The sequence below is a fragment of the Cryptomeria japonica genome, chromosome 8 (assembly GCF_030272615.1).
Source record: "Cryptomeria japonica chromosome 8, Sugi_1.0, whole genome shotgun sequence".
In the NCBI taxonomy this organism is placed as follows: Eukaryota; Viridiplantae; Streptophyta; class Pinopsida; order Cupressales; family Cupressaceae; genus Cryptomeria; species Cryptomeria japonica.
In genome coordinates, this window is record NC_081412.1 from 123179124 (window position 1) to 123197727 (window position 18604).

The 18604-nt window shown below is 37.8% G+C and overlaps 1 protein-coding gene across 2 annotated transcripts in view; it reads right to left on the reverse strand.

Annotated features, from left to right (window-relative positions):
* The window catches only part of LOC131041581 (NEDD8-activating enzyme E1 catalytic subunit), a 58543-nt gene extending 40204 nt beyond the window's left edge, over positions 1-18339 (reverse strand). The window contains exons 1-3 of one of the 2 annotated variants that reach the window (XM_057974709.2): positions 17942-18339; positions 16133-16296; positions 15400-15602 (exon numbers count right to left, since the gene is read on the reverse strand). In XM_057974709.2, coding sequence (XP_057830692.2) covers positions 15400-15602; positions 16133-16296; positions 17942-18037 — 463 coding nt within the window. In that variant the 5' untranslated portion in view covers positions 18038-18339. The remainder of the gene's footprint in view (positions 1-15399; positions 15603-16132; positions 16297-17941) is intronic. The other variant, XM_057974710.2, reaches the window with a different exon arrangement.
* Positions 18340-18604: the final 265 nt, after the last annotated feature.

The following is an 18604-nucleotide window of genomic DNA, read 5'->3' on the forward strand; positions in this document are numbered from 1 at the left end:
CTCTTTCCTTCTTCCTTTTCCGGAACTCCGGAACCCTGAGGTTCCGAAGTTCTTTGCCTTAGCTGCTTTCTTTCCTTCTCCGGAACTTCAGGGTTCCAAAGTTCTTTGCCTTAGCTGCTTTCTTTCCTTCTCCGGAACCCTGAGATTCCAAAGTTCCCTTCCCTTCCCTTATCTTTTCTCCAGTTTCTCCGAAACCCCAAGGGTTCGAAGTTCCTTCCCTAGCTTAGGCCCTCCTCTCCTTAGCCTTTCTCTCCTTTTGCCCGGAACTTCGGAACCCCGAGGCTCCGAGGTTCCTTTCCCTTTTCATCTTTCTCTCCGGAACTCCAAGACCCCGAGGTTTCGAAGTTCCCTTCCCTTGCCTTGCTCCCTCCTTCCCCTTCTTCCTTCTTCTCCCCGGAACATCGGAACCCCGAGGTTCCGAAGTTCCTTCCCCTTTTGCCTTCTCTCTATAGTTCCTCCAGAACTCCGAAACCCCGAGGTTCCAAAGGTCTTTTCCTTCTCTTCTTCTCTCTATCTCGAAACTCTGGAACCCCGAGGTTTCGAGGTTCTTCCCTTGTCTTCCTCACTTCGGGAGTCCGAGCTTCCGAAGTCTCTGGGCTTACTTCCAGCTGGCAACACTTCCAGCTGGCAACACTTCCAGATGGAGTGATCGACACTCAAGGCTTTAAATGCTCCGACAATTTTGGTGACTTATGCACTTTTTTTGTGGAGCCACAGGGGTGCATTTAATGTTTTTGGCAGAATTTCCATCAAGGGAGGTACGGGGCCATGCTTGGTGACTTGTGTCATGACTGCATACTCTGACTTTGGAAGGTCAGTCAATCCACCCTTCTCAAGATTGCCTTTTGAGGTATGGCTAGGTTGCTTGCATTCCCTGCACTTCCAGACTGACATGCAGGGGTCATGATCACCATTGTAACCCATTTTTCTATATAAGGCTATTAAGCCTCATTGTAAAGGGTTCTCTCCCTACTGGCTTGAGCTATTCTATGCTCTCGCACTTCTCTTGTATTTATCTTGCATTTATGCAACTGTAAGTTTGGCCTATGGCCTTTGAATGAATTGGAATTACATTCTTGCCTTCCTTCAACTTATGCATGTTGTGTATGTTTTCTTACCTTCATCATAGGTGTATGTTTTGTGGCTCTTCTCTCCATATATGTTGTGTTAACTTGTTTTTTCTGAGTGTGGCTTGTGGGAATCCTTCTCCCCTCTTGACACTTAGCAAATTCTAACCTCCATACATGCGTTTGGGTCACTCATGCAACTGAAGTTTGTGCATCTCTTGGGTATTTCAGTTGATTCCTTGTGCCATTTCGGTTGGGAGAGAAACAATCTCTTCTTGGTGCATCACCTCCTCTTATTTCAAGCATTTCTTTCTTCCCTTTACCTCTGCAAATTGTTAGGATAGGCTTAGGAATTAGTTTTGAAGTGTTGAGTTGGTTCAACACTTGCACCTAGAGTGAGAAGGAAGCCGGCCTTCTCCGGAGATTCAACCCCCTTTACGCAAGGTCCCACACTTCAGGGTTGTTTCCATGTTTCACAAGGTTGCTGAGTTGATAGCTCAGCAAGGGTGCGAGCTTTTGTGATAACAATAACCAATGAAGTTCAACTAATTTTTGAGAAGTAAAAAGAAACCATGCAAAATGTCGAAACAAGATACAAAGATCCACCATATCTTCAATGAAACTTATGTATTAATTTCAACACAATCTTGGCAACAATTTCTCCTCCTCTTCCTACTCTAATCTATTTTGTTCTACTACTTCCTAATTAACTTCTATTATCCCTTACAAATGAAAAGGTCAAGCCTTTTATAGACTTTAAATTACAATTCAAGGGCCCGAATTAATTTGAAATCAATGGCCAAGATTTGGACAACAAAAACCCTAATGTGGGGTAGTTACAATTACCACTGCTTACATTTAATATTTGACCAATGATATGATTACACAACTTTGGAAACATGAATGTGGACCAATGAGAGATGAGGTGTGGTATATTAAATAATATTTAAATGTAACTCCACGTCACTTGCTCCTCTTGGAATGAGTCGGGTTCAATGCACTTGGAATGAGTCGGGTTCAATGCACTTGGACATGTCGATGTGGAATAACTTGATTGGTTAATGATGAATGGGAGCCACCTCAACTTGCATTTGTTGTAAACTTTCTTCTCCTTACAATATCTCTTGATACCCAATATCATCAAGCCTTTTGGCTGATTGTGATGGTTCATATTCCCAAATTGCATCATCTTGATCAAGTTTCTCACTTTGATTAACTTTTCTGAAACTATCTTCTTTCCTTGATCATCCTTGTGCATTTCATCTCCACATTTGGGAATCCTCTTTGTGTTCACTATCCTTGACTTTGATTAAACTTGTCTTTCCTTCATTTGTTCGCCATCACTATGAAGTCCTCTTCTTCCTTCATCATCTTTCCATTCCTTGTATGACATGGTCTTTGACCTTGGTCTTCTTGTTGTCTCCTCCATGTGGTTGACTCTTTCATTTGACTTATCATCCTTGCATCAAATCTGAAAAACAAACACATTTTGAAACAAAACACTATGGAATAAATGAAAGCAATATTTCACATATCATGCTTCTTAAAACCTTCCCCAAATAAGTCTGGAAATGTTGGTGTTACAAATCTAGAAATAGTTTTTTTTTATCTAGAAATGCACCATCCAATTCTGGAAGACTGCTCCTAAACCATTGCATTTAACCTTGATCCACCATGTCAATGTCTCCTAATCAGGTTCACATTCCTTGCTGATGCAACTCACCTCTTTCAGGTCTGATCTGCCTTTCATTCATCTTCAATTCGCACTTGAATTTTGGTCTTAATTCGCACTTTGAGTTGCTTGTGAAGATTCACTTCTTCTCTACCCTGATCAGATTTATTCCTTGACAATATTTGCAGCTATCTCTGGAATTTGTTCTTCAGTTATGGAGTTTGCTATCCACCTGCTCCTGGAATTCAGATCCTTTTTTCTGCTCTGCAATTAAACCCATTTGGATTTGAATTAGAAAATGAACATGATCTCTCTTTTATAGGCATTATTGTGATCATTTCACACTTGCTCAAAGGGGTTGGCCAAGGGATAATAAATCTTGTAAATTTCTTTTGTTCCCCTCAAACCTTTTAAATCATTTGTAAATAGAACCTGTCGGCCAAGATCTCATGATCTTCTTTGCTTTAACATTGTAATTTTACCCCATTTGAATTGTAAGTCGGACACTATTCTCATCTCTCATGCTTCATTTTAAAGGATTCAATGTTCTAAGTCAGGTCAGCTTCCTCTTTACTTGCACTTTCAAACTTCACACGTTTCATTTCTCCAAGTCGACCAAGACCTACTTATGCACTTTCACACGTTTTGTAAGGTTTAAAACACCTAAGTCTAGGTCAGGCCGCACCCGTTCATACACCATATATATATGTCATGGGATTTCACAATCACCAAGCATTTCAAATCTAAAATCAGACCGTGATTTAGAGGGTGTCTTGGAATGTTGAGCACATTTTAGAGGGTGAGAGGAAACTTGAAGGGTGCAATTTCATGTTGAGCAAGGAATGTTGAGTGCATTTCCACATAGAAGGAGAAATTTTGAGCTCATATTCACCATGGAAAGGAAATGTGGGATGCAATTTCACCATGGACAGGAAATCTTAGGCACAAGTTCACCATGGACAGGAAATTTGTTGCATTTCCATGCAATGGAAAGGAAATTTCTTGCATTCCACGACTTGGAAGTAGAATTTGCTTGCACTTCATCAAAAAATCGTGGATTATTGAATTTTTTCCAAGAGAAATTAGTACTTAGTCATGGATTTTTATCCATTTTTCCTTCATTTTGTGTTGATTTCCTTGGATTTTCAAATCTTTTCCAAGCAAATTTTTCATGATTTTTTTTAATTTTCCTCTCCTCAAGCCTTGAAATTTTTATTATTTTTCTCCTCTTTTTTTTCGTCAAAGATGAAATCTATATTTCAAATTTGCAATTTTGTTGAGGAATTTTCATTCATTTTTTCCTTAGGAATTTTTCTTTCACAATTTTCAAATCCATGCTCTATCAATCAAATTTCCATGATCTCACCTCATTTCATCTTTGAAGGTTGTCTTGGATTTTGCAATTTAGACAAAGACTTCCACTTTCCAACTCCAGATTTCCATACTTCAAACATTGATTTCCAAATAATCATCATCTCAATTCCGGATCTTGAAAAGGGAAACTCAACTAATGTAAGAATTGAAAGGGAACCTTGACCAAGAGGTGGATTTCCTAGATTTCCTAAAGGAAATCCACCTCAAACATGGATTTTGTCCTTGAGAATCAATCCTTGGAAAATTTCTTCACTCCACATCTCAACCTAGGAATTCCTGACTTGACTCACCCATTCTAGACTCAAACATACCCTTCCAAGGACAGACTCTTACAGTTACTTCATGAATTGAACAATGGATTCCCATCCCGATTGACAAGACATCACTTTCCTTTTCAGAGCTAGGAGACAAAATTTTACTACCAAGCTATGCAAAACTAAGCAAATGACTAAGCTAACAAGCAAAACAAAGAGGGGTCACCATTTGCAATGAGGCGTGGGTGTTTGCAACACAACACGATGGTATATCCACTCTTGGGCCCAGGGTAGAGGATCTCTAGGGCACCCTATCAAGTCACCTTATTCTAACTTCCCTATGGTTGAATTTCCCCAATAAATTAGAGATATCAATAATGTTCCTAACCCTAGTAGGAAAGTTACTTGGACTTGTGATTTTAGGGCAAAAACTAGGACATTTATAAATAGGGGACATTACAATTGAGGCTGGATACTAGCAGTATTAGGAAGGAAAACAACAAATTGTAGACTGTGGTTGGTTGTTGTACAAGTATACAAAGTTTGAAATTTTAAATTTTAAGCATTTGTAGGTCATATGATATGTAGTATTTGAATTATGACAAACTATGTTACCAAGTACTACATTTTTGAACTTAGATACATGTATCGGTACAGTCCTAGTACTGGTACGGTTCAGGTTCATGCTTGAATCTGCCCATGGTACTGCTTGGGCACCGAGGTTCAGTACCCAGCAGGGCCCTGGGCAAATATTTGTGAAAATTGTAGATATTTTATCTTGCCTCAGTTAAATTCTCTCTCCTTTTCCATTTCCTTTCTGGTTTTGCTGGACTTTTGTGCTCATAGCATTTTTTTTTTAAGAATGTGGATAACAAATCTTGTGGTTCTCCTCCAGCACACTGTTATGCAAAGCATTAAAATTGTCCTAATTTGGAAATCTTGTTTACCAATAGATGGCTGTCTGGGATCCCTAAGTGAAAAGAGATAGAGGCTGTAGGAGGAGAAAAAGAATTGCCATACTGGGTTCCAATACCTGTACCCAAACCAGTAACTTAGCAAATTAATAATCAAAATAGACTTATGTGTTCTCTATATTCATTGTTTATGCATCTCATGCATCAATCTAAGTTTAGTTTGTGTATTAATGTATTTTTTTGATTTGCCAAGTCCGAAGCCCCAAGTCCGAGTCAATAATTTTCAATTCAAAAAACTTTTATTGACTTCAACCTGAAACTGTAAGATGTGGCAACTGGAACTGAAAGTGGTGCAACAAAAAGAACACAAAACACAAGATTTTACGTGGAAACCCAATTTGGGAAAACCACGGTGAGAAACACTGTTAGGATCTACTATCCTAATCCAGCCCTACAATTCATCCAATTACAATCTTATCTTTTGGGCACCAACCCAGTCAACTGTCTAATGAGAGCACCAACCCTCCAAATTTTCAATACATAAAATGAGCACCTGCTCCAGAACCTTAGAGCACCAACTCTAGAAATAACCCAGCTACAAAGTATGTTTATTTTCAGATCAATAAAGCAAATTCTAACAATCTGAGACAGAAATGAAATGTGCTAAAATATAGTCAATCTTGATGCCAAATGTCTCTGTATAACTGCAAAATGACACACTGAAACAAGTGCTGGAAAGGTTTAAGATTTTTCCATATATCTGAAAACTGATAGAGACCTGCAAACAACTTCCCAGAACTGCTGTTCTTCACTCACTATGATCTGAAACATAAACTCAGAAAATCATTACTGTATGGCATCAGTAATGTACATAAACCTTCTGTAAAAATTTCTGAATATATCAAACAGAAAACAAATCTGCAAGAACCTGATATTGTCCTGTGATAAATGAATATTTGAAACAAGACACAACCAATGATACCTAGCGCAGACCAACCAATGATACCTAGCGCAGACCATTTGGTAATACGGATTTCTTCAATTCAACTTGCTGATGAAGCAGATAAACTATCTTCAAAATCAATACACACTCATTGATTGATTACACATTCATCATCTGTGCATCCATCGTATATGCTTCTATTAAAAAACTTTATTTACGCGTTTTTTTTTCTCTTTTAAAAACAACTCACTATCTTCCATCGAACCTATGCTATAAATACCATGCGGTGGTTCTAAAGCAGTTTGGAGGAAGTTGTAACTACTTCCAACCAAAACTTAGTTAACTGCCACATCATCCAACTGTACTTTGTCTGTTTGTACAGGTCAGTAACAAACTTCAAACCATCTTTAACTATCGATGAAAAATAATAAAAACTCCCAATTCCCTCCAATGATTGATGTGTCATTAAAAAGAAAAAAAATATTGATTGAAGCCAACACAAATACAAAAATATCGATCAGATCACAATGATATACAGGTTCAGATAATTATTGACAGATTAAAAAATTTGATCCATCTATCAAAATTCAATCCTGGATCAATCTATGTGCAGATATAACAATATGCAGTTCGTACAAACTGATCTACATTCCTAATAGCAGGTATGGCTGTCATCAATGTCACAGCATCAGTCAATGTGTTAATGTCTTCTGTTATGCAATCTGATCATTTCTTTCGGGTGTGAAATCAATGACAAAAGTATTCTAACAAGCAAAGTTGAAATCTTTAAGTTTTGAAGTCATAACGATCAAAGTGTTTAAAAGGATGTTAAAATGTTAGGATGATCCTAAATTTTTCTAAGTGTTGAAGTTGCAACTTGCTTTAGAATGTGAGCAAAAAATGGTAAAAGTGTTGCAAAGTGGTGTGAAATTTGTGCTAAAGTGTCAAATGTCCCTATAGGAGTCGTTTCCCCACTCCTCGGAGGTGAAATAAGTTAAAAATGTACAAAGTCCCGATGGATTTCAATTTCCCACCCCTCAAACCTTGATGAAATGTTAAACATCCCCCGATGGAAATAGAATTTCAACTGCATAAAATGACAAAATTTGATAAGTTTGGCCTTTTACAGTGTGAAAATCATCAAAGTTCAGATGGAAAACATTTTTCCACCAAGCAATTAAGGCATCAAGTGAAAAGTCCCGATGGGAGGCGTTTTTCCACTCAGTTACAATGGTGAAAAGGACGAAAGTCCTGATGGAGGTCGTTTTTCCACTCCTAGACTTAATTTGCAAACAATTTCGTGTAAAGTCTCAATGATAGGAATTTCCACTCAGAGGTAAAATGACCAAGGTAAAGTGCAAATATACATGTCTTGATGAGGTTCGATTTTCCACTTGAAGGGAAATGATTGAAATGAGTGAAATGATGATGAATTAGTGTCCTGATGGAGGTCGATTCTCCACTTCGGACAAAATATAAGATTTGATTGAATTTATGTGTCCAGATGGACATCGATTTTCCACCTGGAGGTATTTTGCTAAGTTTTGATGAGATTTTAATGGGAAATGAGTCCCGATGAAGGGTGGATTTCCACTTGAGATCAATTTGTGATGATTTGAGCGAATTTACATGTCTAGATGAGGGTCGCTTTTCCACTCAAGGCATGAGTGCAAAATGGGGCAAATTTAATTGAAAATCTTGATGTCCCGATGACCCACGATTTTCCACCAAGGGCTGGAAGTCAAATTTAAAGAGATTTTGAAGGCAAAACAAATGTGATTTTAAATGCACATTGGTCCCAATGGAAATCGATTTTCCACCATTGCATTTGGTGGACAAACAAAGGTGAAGATCAGGTAAAATTTAAATATCCCAATGCAAGGCTGGCAAACACTTCTTTTTATCCCACATTCACTGTGTGGTGAAAAGTTAAGGAGAAAGGTTGACTAAAAGACACAGTCCAGCAACTATTTTATTATTATTGAGTGGCTGATGTGATGCTTGGAGGGCTGGAAAGGAAGGATTGAAGTCGCTATTGCTGGAGAAGTGCGATTTTGTGCCTAAGGCACCAAGTTTGCCATTGTTGAGGAGGTTTGCAACATTGAAGAAGACACCATTGCTGGTCAAAGGCGCCATTACCAGACTTAAAACATTGTTTCCAGCTATCATTCTCAGACCAAGACATCACTTCTTACCATCGATTCAGGCTAAGGTGTGGTAATTTCCAGCTGATTAAGGGCAGATTGCCGCAAATATGAGGATGGCGCCATGACTGACCATTTCCAGTCATTGAAGTTTGATTTATAAGGGTGTTCTCAAGCATAAAAAAGAGAAAATCAGACCTGAAACATTGTATTGGGTGTCAAAATTTCCCCATTTTCTGAGTTTAAGGAGGTGTTTTCAGACTTAATGATCAAAATCAGACTCATTCTAAGTCTGAGATTCAGGTCTTTGGAGGGCAAAATGCCTTATTTTGATTAAAATTCCCACATTTTTCAGAATTCGCGTCACATATTGTTAATTTCTGATTTTAATGAGCTCATAAGTCTGAGAATTATTCAAAAATCAGAACTTAGGGTAATTCTGAAAATTAATTATTTGTTAACTTCCAGCTTTGTACAGGTAACATGTCTAAGGCGGGGATAGCTCTGAGGAAGGCTCAATTTAAGAATGTACAAGAAGGATACAACTCGGAGTCACGGATATCTTCCAGGTGGAAGAGAATTGGAGACACCAACATGGAGTACTTGGATAGGAAGAGGATGAAGTGGAGAATGTATGGAACAAAGAATCATCTACCATCTCCCTTGGCAGTCAACATCATGAAGAGTGGCATTTACCATGCAGCTGGCTTTCTGCCATCTATACAATGCAACGAGCTTATGGTTGAGTGTGCAAGGCACTGTGATCCACAAATCAGAATGATCAAAACACCTAAAGGGTTGTTGCTTGCATACCTAGCCGAGGAGTCAATTGGGGAGGCGTTTGGGATCCCAAGGTATCAAGACAAGCAAGAGAGAACCAAGGAAGACACCCAAGCTATGTTTGAAAAGAAATCAGGGTCATGTATGACACTTATCAATAACGAGTGGGTCCTTGAGACAAGGCGGCACCACTCTAAGTTACCCAAGAGGCTCCTATGTTTAGACTTCAAAGAGGAGTACAACGATTTGATATTTCTACTCAATAGGGTCATGGGAACACCTCAGGGAGCTCTATTTGAGACATGGATGTTTTACTTCATTGAGGAGATATCAGAGGGCGAAGTTGGAAAAAGGCCTGGACAGTAGAGGGTGTATGATTGCTATCCACAACTCCACCTGCGTGAGATAGAACAATATAAAAGGATAGCTTTCACCATGTACATCACACGGTAGTTGCAAGGTGGGATACATAAACGATTGTCCAAGGAGGCAATGTCACTTGTTGAGAAGTACGGATCGTGGTATATTCAATTTCCTACCTTCACATACCTAAGGATTCAAGGATTCACTTCTGAACCATACAAGCTTCCTAGGTATCCGACAAACTAGATGGTGTTACTTGAGGTAGTGAGGCAGCTCGCAAAGTTTGATTGCATCCAGAAGGGGAAGCATGGGCAACAGATTACTTTTCCTATCACGCTTGGGAAGATGATGGAGATATGCCCCACCATAGCAGTAGCAGAGATAGTTAATGAAGAGTCGAAGTTCTTTCATCTTGGAATTTATAGAGCCAGGGATCCATATGATCCATTTCAAGGAGTCTTAACAGCTAAAGGAGGAAAGTTTACGCACAAGATAGACATCGAGGATTATTGGGCTCATCTTACTGATGAGCTTGGAGTGAGAAGGAAGATGTGGTCTTGAATGTCAGTGGATTTCATGAGGAAGTTTGACTTCTTCTCTATTCCAGATCAGGTGAAGGATGATGGGAATCATATTCATCCGCAATACGCAAAGGAGAAGGACAAGCCTATTCTATCACCTAATTGGTCGCAACCTGAATTGGTAGATTTGAATCTTTTGATGAGATAAGACAGTGATTGCTCCAGGACATGGGTGGATGAGAAGATTAATTGATTGAGAAAACAAAAGATCATCCTAACCTATGAGAAGATGAGAAGCGAGGAGTCCCCTCTCAATGATGATGAAAGGATGATTAGTAATGTAAGGACACATAATGATGAGGAGAGTCAGGCTCCTAAAAGAAGAAAAGGTATGCCTAGAGGATCACAAACGAAAAGCAAGGAGATTGTTAGCCAGAAATCAAGACATAAAGAGGCATAAATCTAGCAGTCCCCAATCTACAATGAGTTCCTCATCCATGAAGGAGAATGATATGACACAAAAGGACAATGAATCCTTGCAGGGTTCCAATACAAAAAATCCTACCGGAGAATGATCAAGATGAACATGCATCAGCACAATCGGCACCACATGAAGATGATGAAGAGCAACCAGGATCTCCCACAATTCAGCTTGATGTCCATTTGGATAATGACGTGGTAAATTTGAGTAAGAAAGGAGCGGAGGATGAGGTTATTTCAGCCTTGAGAGGACTTGATGAAGATCAACAACTCAAAGATGGGATAGAATTTTCTACAATTCCCAATTGGTTGATGAGCAGCATGGAGAAGAAGAAAGTGATAGAGACGCAGCCCACTAAAGATATTGATGACTTCCTAGCCATAATGGTTAACGGTAAAGAGAAGAAGAAGGCGAAGAAGTTCTCTTAAGGTCATTAGAGATGATTCAGGAGCACGCATTACACAGGTGGTTGTCCTGACAATTGATAAGACTTGAGATGTGATCACTCCTATGGATTATTAGGTTATCACAATTGACCTTGGACCTACTACGAAGCAGTAGAGTTTCAAGAACTAAATGATACCGCCAAGGCAATTGAGGCGCGATTGAACAAGGTTGAAGAGAAGAAAGAATTGTTAATGTAATGTCCCCAATTTTTCAGCTTCTCTAGCAAGCTTTAGTAGCTTACACTCTGGGTTCACGTCAACTTGTTCATATGAGTAATCTAATGTTTCCGATGAGCTCAGTTGGTTTAGTGGAGTTATACGCCACCTTCCGAGGTGATTTTTGGCCTCTGGATTGGTCTCCAAGAATCTTGGAGAAGCTGTCTATTTTTAGTAAGTCAGTCGATCGGCCTCGTTTGCTATTATTTGTCATCAAGATCACTCCAGTGTGATCAAAACTTGATTCCGATGTGTTTTGACAAGTTTTCGCAAATTTGGTGCATTAATGAGTTATTTTAATTATTTTACTAAGGTTGCTTAAATTTAATTAAAATATTTAATTCCAACCTTAGTGTTGCAGCTCGTTGGAATCCGGGCGAAAGGTTTTAAATCTTTGGCGCATAAAACAGTGAACTTAAGTGTCAAAATATTATTATATTATTGAAAGAGGCATTTTCAGAAGAAAAAGGGAGTTTAAACTAATAAAAGTGACTATTAAATTAAAGAACATTTATTTATAAAGTCACTTTATTTTTAAAAGGTACATTTTATTCACTTAAGTGAGAAGTGATATTTTAAAAGGAAGTTATTTATCCCACATTCTTGGTGCATTGGGATTGGAGCCCAAATGAGGTCTTAAATAAGGGCATTTAATGCTGGAAAAGACATCTTGAAAATTGTGTTTTCTGGAATTGATGATTTCTGGAAGTTAATTCTGGAGATTTTTTGGGCATTGAGGACAGAACCCCACACAGCCAACAATTCCTACAGTGTTGAAAGATACAGCCTGGGAATTTTCTCATGGAGGATAGGTAAAACAGATAGCTTCAGCTGTGTAATGTTAATGGTATTCTCAGTAATTTGTGGGGGTCGTTTTGGAATCATTCTGTGATGAGCAAACTACTGGGAGTTTTCGCAGAACATGATCATGTTAGTATTTTATCACTGAGCTGGCTGCATAGAAATAGCAAACTGAAACAGTTAGCCACGCATTTCTCAGAGTGGAGGGATTCGAACTCACAAGGAATGCACAGAGAGTTTTGAGCTACAGCTGCACCTGAGGTTCTAGCCGCCATAGTCCACATTACTGCTGCGTGGGCCTCCCTGGACGTGTATTATCTGAAAACGCTGCTTTCTGTCTGAGTTTGGCAGGGTTATACTAGTTAGACAGCACCTTGGTGAGTATACAGCGAATAACCTATACCATTGGCTGGAACGTGAGAGAAAGGAGATGTCGTGGAGTGCTGACATCAGTGAATGAGGTTTAGTTTTCAGCGCCACTGATTTGCCAGGTTCTTATTTGCTATGTGTGATATTAAACCTGATTTCTTTGCTGGAGCAGTAGATGCTAAAGAAGATAACTTTAAAAATGGAATGTAATGTTTAAAGATGAGCTTAGAAAAATTAATCTGGAAAGAGTCGCTGTAACCTTCAGATTTAAGATAAATAATTTTAAGTTAGAGTTTGGAAAGGAAATGCTGTTGTTATTCTAATTCTCTTTTCAATAAGTTATATATGCAATTGTTTGCTAAAAAGTTGATATGAAAGAAGACATCAAAAACAAAGTAAACGCACCAGGTCACAACTTAACTACAGAACATTGTTTAAGAGGGAAAAAATCAGTATTTTCAGTATTCTGGCTGCATACATGACAACTGTTTGATAGAATTTCCCAAAGGTAGTTTGAGAAGAAATTGTAGCTAATAGGCCAGCCTATTACAGTTGAAGATTGAGAACAGGAAATTCAAGGAATATATTGAAGGGTTGAATTCCTTAAGACACGAGGATCCTACCTATGTTTCACCTATCGCTATTGCTCATGGATCACCTAATGTTCATGAGGCAATGAGGAATACATACCAGGAGGTTGGAGGATGGATAGAGGATATTTCAAAGCAGGCGGATGATTTCCTATCTCAGTTTGTCCAAGGATATGATAAGACAACAATGCTCATATTTAGAATGCAATACTTGGGGTGGAGTATGGGAAGAGTTCCAACCAGTGCAAGAAAAGACTATTCCTCGCCTCAGGGTGTTGAAGCGGATTCCTATATCCACATTGATTCAGGAGGTAATGTGTATGATTTCCATGGATGGTATTGTTCCTTAGCCATGAGGAAATCAATGTTTGAACATGCAAAGCAAGAGTGCATGGAGATGGAGGGATCAATCCAAGAAATACAATCTAAGATCCTTGCATCTACTGAAGAAATATTGGGACAAGATGTCTACACTTCCAGCAGTTTGAATTTGGAAGAGTTGTAGGAGAAAATGAAGTTTATTTTACTTCAAACAGTTGGAATCCATAAGGAAGAATCAGTTGAACGATTTGGTTTCTCTCATGATTCACATCAACAACTTGCAGAAGCTTATGCCAGATTGGGAAAGCATTTTTGATGCTTGTTCAGATGCCTTGGATGTAATCGATTTGCAGCAGGAAGGTTTACCAAATATTACGATGGAGGAACTCAACTCGGTCTTGGCTAGATTCGTTGAGTATGCAGCTAGAGAGAGGGATGCGGGTCAGAATATTCTAGAAGATTCCTTACTCGATGACTAGGCGTCATCCCATTGGACCTCATTTTTTATTCCACTTTTGATGTAAACCCTAATTAGGGCAATTTTGGTATGATCTTGACCCTCGATTCTAAATGAATCTTGGCCATTCATTTCAGTTTGAGACTCTATATAAATCCCTTTGCCTCTCATTTGTAAGGGAGAGATTTTTCAGAATTGTCACCTATATGCTGCTAAATTGAATTTGATCATTGAAACTTGGTGATTTTTATGAGATTTTGAAGCATTGTGTGGTTCTCTTGCCTCCAAATTTAGTTTAGAAAATTTGTTTTAAGTATTTGTAGTGAATGAAAGAAATTTTGACTGATTTCATATGAATTTGTTTTATCCATACCACTAGCTATTTACTAATTGTGAATTTGCCTTGTGTAGTCAACTGGAATCAAATTTGCTCATTGATATGCATTGCATTGATGGTGTTAGTGTTGTTAGTATGAATTTGAATATCTATTAATTACCTTAGATGATTGCAGTAAGCTTGTGTGGAGTTGTTCTTTGATGACAAGACCTAGCCTAGTTGAATTTCATTGAGTCATTCACTATCTCTTGCATTCTAGGTTTAGCATACAATTAGAATAGAACTTCTCAACCCTTCCTCTTTTGCATTTATTTTAAAAATCTTGTTAGAAATGGACCAAGTGCTCATCTTGCAAAATCATAAGTCATTTTAGGCCATTGGCAAACCTACTTCCATTCATGATAAATTTAAGTCTTTAGAACAATTGTGTAAGTCCCTTTGTGCATACAGCAAAATCATATTCGCCATTGAGTTGCCCACACGTCAAGAACTGATATTAGAAACCTTGGAATCGTCTTAGTTGATCAGATATTTAGCATCTGAGGTGATTTTGTTCAAGAGAGGGTAAAATACTTTGGTATTTTATTCAGTGTTTGAGGTGCCTAAAAAACACATCAACAGTATGCCCCTTTATAAATCGCACCTCCTCTCTTATTCTAATCGCTATCTAATTAATCTTCCTTTGTTGGAGCAATCACATTTATTAGGGAGTTGTTATCTTAATCTTGATTGAGGCAAATTTGATCAAGACATAATGAATGTGCTGTCATCCCACTCGATCAAGGTAAATTAATCATCTAACTCAATCAAGGCAGAGATTATTGGATATGCTGTCATCTTATTCTCCACGATTTCCTAAGAAACCACGAACCAGATTCCCAGAGATTACAATAGTAAGACGATTTCTCATTATGCTTTAACATTTGCTAGGGATATGACAATAAGGTTGAATAATTAATTAATCACAGTTCTCTCCTTATCTTAATGACTTATTTCCCACATTTAGTTGGTCTCCCTCTCTTTGCAAATTAGGTTTTCCAACAATTTTGTGTTAAAGATATGAACTAGTTGTCAATTGTCTATTTAATGGCATAGCTTCAGATAAATATCAGTAAGACTTTCTCCAAGCCATTAATGCTTACATAAATGCAACATAAAAACCAAAAACTATTCTACAGAAAACATGGAAACATGTCTGGTATCAAACTAAAATATTTGACAGCTTTCTTGCATCATGAAAAAAGATGGATGGTTGATAGCACCAAGTACACAGTATGACTAAATGGTCACGATTCTAAACTTTTAATAATATGCCAAAAATCTTAAAAAACAAGCATATATGGAAGTACCAAGAAAGCTACAGGCCACTGCATTGATATAGCTTCGAGCCTCAATTGAATCAAGACCAAGTGCAATTATATTAAACTCGCTGTAGAAGTCAATATCTTTCTCCTCAATCCGACAGAAATGGGGTACAATGTTTACCCCACTAACTCGCTCCATGACTCGCTTTGCAGCTACTTCTGCCTTTGGCTTCCCCACATCTTGCATCCTGCAAAATCATAATCATAAAGGTGAGGACAAAATTTCCACACATAAATGAAGTATCAATCAGAAACAGTCAGATCAAATTCAAAGTGAAACTTCCAATATTGGACACACTGCATATCTCACTGTGACAACCATAACCAATTTCATGGAAGTTGATTTTATTTAATGTCACAGTGCGCTGAAAATTTCAAAAAGATGTTTTTTTCCATTATGCAATCTTCAAATATGCATCCCATCAGCATGTATGAAATGTTTTAACAAACACATGCAGGTCAGCATTCACTGGAATCCAACTCCATCTCCACCTATCAATAGTTGGGCATACGTACACATAAGGAGGCATTGTCATTAATTCATTTGAAACCAACCTTGCCCAACATCCCACACAATTAGCACAAGGGTTCCCTAAATTGCCCCAGAATTAGTAATAACTAATTAGCCACAATGCATTATGGTTAGAGATTTACTCATTTAAATTAAAAAATGTTTTTTATAGCAAACACATCTGAGATGCCAAAGATTCGATAAAACCTGAAGAGGAACTGTCGATTGAGATTGGATACATCAATAGTATCCATATCTATCACCTCAATGTTCTTAAATCCAGACAAGGCAAGATCTTTTAGTAACTCACAGCCAAGACCCCCAGCTCCTACAACCAAGACCTTGGCAAATTCTTGCAAATCACTTCTCAACTGCAACATGAAACAAAGATAAAAATGGAAATGATACATAGAAAACAGTAATCAATAACAATAAACATTTAAAAGTAATACCCACCCTCCTAGATGTTAAAAGAAGAGAAACTTGACTATAAATTAATTTTAATTATAAAATTAATACAGGACTCTTAGCGTAATGTAGCATAAACCTTTAAAAGTTGATATAATATGCAAAAGTGTTGCTATTGTTAAACAAACTAGAACCCCTCTAAACAATTATTAACTGCTTGTTTTTTACTTTTAGTCTTACCACTCTGAAAGGATAGAAATTGCTAAAACTGCAGATCATGTGCATATCCCACTGCAAAAGTCCACCATATCATTGAAGAAAAAGCATAATGATGAAATAGAAGGGCTTTTGCTAACCATGTGGTTAAACTTGACTCGCATCTTTCTCTTTGACGTGCATCATGGATCAGTAAATTCTTGCTTACAAAAATCATTGGAAGCAGTTGGGCACAGTGGCCCCTAACCATTCTGTTTTTGCTAGCAGGGGAAAACACAAAACATTTATCATTCGAGAAAGTGTCAATTTGTTCTTGTGCAAAGCCACTGGCAATTTTGGCAAGTGTTGTAAGCCAATAGTTAAATTCCATATTGCTTGCTTTTACACGTAAATAGGGATTGGTTAATAATTTAATGGTGTTGCTTCTAGAGATCTCATACTAAAAGGGATGGGCTAAAAAAGGTTTACTCTAATCATGACAAATGGTAATTCTCAGCCAATAAACACAATTTTGAAATACAAAGATATTTTATAGTTACATAACCAAAGTACTCTCCAGACCCAGATTTTGACATGTTTATGAGAAGTTCTGTTAGCTGCCTTAAGTGAAATCATCCTATTGATAAAAATAAAAATATATTTCCTATGATCCCAAAGTCAGATGTTCCAAACTTCCAAGTATAGTATCCAATTCGCATCAAAACGAACCAATTTGGGAGCCTTCATATACCAGGTTGTATTGCAGTCAATTCAATCTTATAAGTCCAAAGTGGTGAGGTTTGATTGGAAATTGAATGATACTCTGATTAAATACTACTTTAAGACCCGGAAGACCCTATTGCGTGCAAGTCAAGCTACTGAACAAAGGCCTCTACAGAGTTGCAGTTATAGTGGTCAATTCTTCTCCAAACCAATGTATTCTGTGTAGGGGTTAAGGATGTATATTAGCCGAAGCCTACTAGAGTAGGACAAGCAGTCCCTTCGTGGCAAACAGTAATACAGAAAGCTAATGGATCACGACCATCCATGGAAACGCACTGCATCATAGAGAAAGACAACAACTACCACTATAATATACAAGAATATAAACATGACATTACTTGGCTGGTCTATGGGAACGAAAATGGCCTTAATGACAACTGGGTATTTTCAATTTTACTTAACTAGAAACTCAAAGGATAATATTATAAAAATTTCGTGATAAAACAAAACCCACAAAGAGAAACCAAAAGTAAGAGTACATACAAAGCTATTGGGCAAATTTATTTGCAGTAAAAACGTAAACCTAAAGATGTCTCCCAATTCCCAGTTGAAAAAGCTGAGAAATGAAACCAAAATCCACAAGAGACGATCTAAATATGAAAGAAGAAACAAAGAAAAACTAAAACCTACCTCTTCCCCTGGCTCAAAATTTTCGCCGACAAGATTCCCTGGCCTGAGAAGCAAGCAATCAAGATCTTTCCATCTACCATTGTCAATGTCCTCCATTTCTCCTCTTTCCTACTGATTTTTTTGTTTCTGCTACAAATGCAGTTTGTTATTAACAAAGCGAATGACAGTTTATTATTTATACTGCTAACCACCCAATCAAAGTCTCGAAACTGTTTTCTTGGGAGTGGGTTTTTAACTGTATGTAAGATTCAAGTTGCTTATGACCACCCTTACATGAATTTCTATTTGGTGTATTATATAGTGATTTCATGTATATGAACGTGAGATAGAGATCGTTGAGGACTATGATAGGGATTGGAGAGAATAGATCAATATTTAGGAGTTCGATCAATGTTAGGGCTTTAAAATGATCCTCACAAGTGGGGAAATTTGGATGTGTGATGAGGACAAAAGATAGTTTGGAATAACTGAAGATGTATTTTATGTTTCGGTTCATAATATTGTTGTTTTTTTTTGTTTTTTTGAAAAATAAGTGGAATGTAAAAATGTTAATATTTGGGGTGGTAGGTAAGGTTGTGTTGAGGTTTTGGGTTCTTTTCATGTAATTTTGACATCGAGCTAATCAGATGGACGTGGCTTGTGAGTTGTTGTGTCCATCCCTAC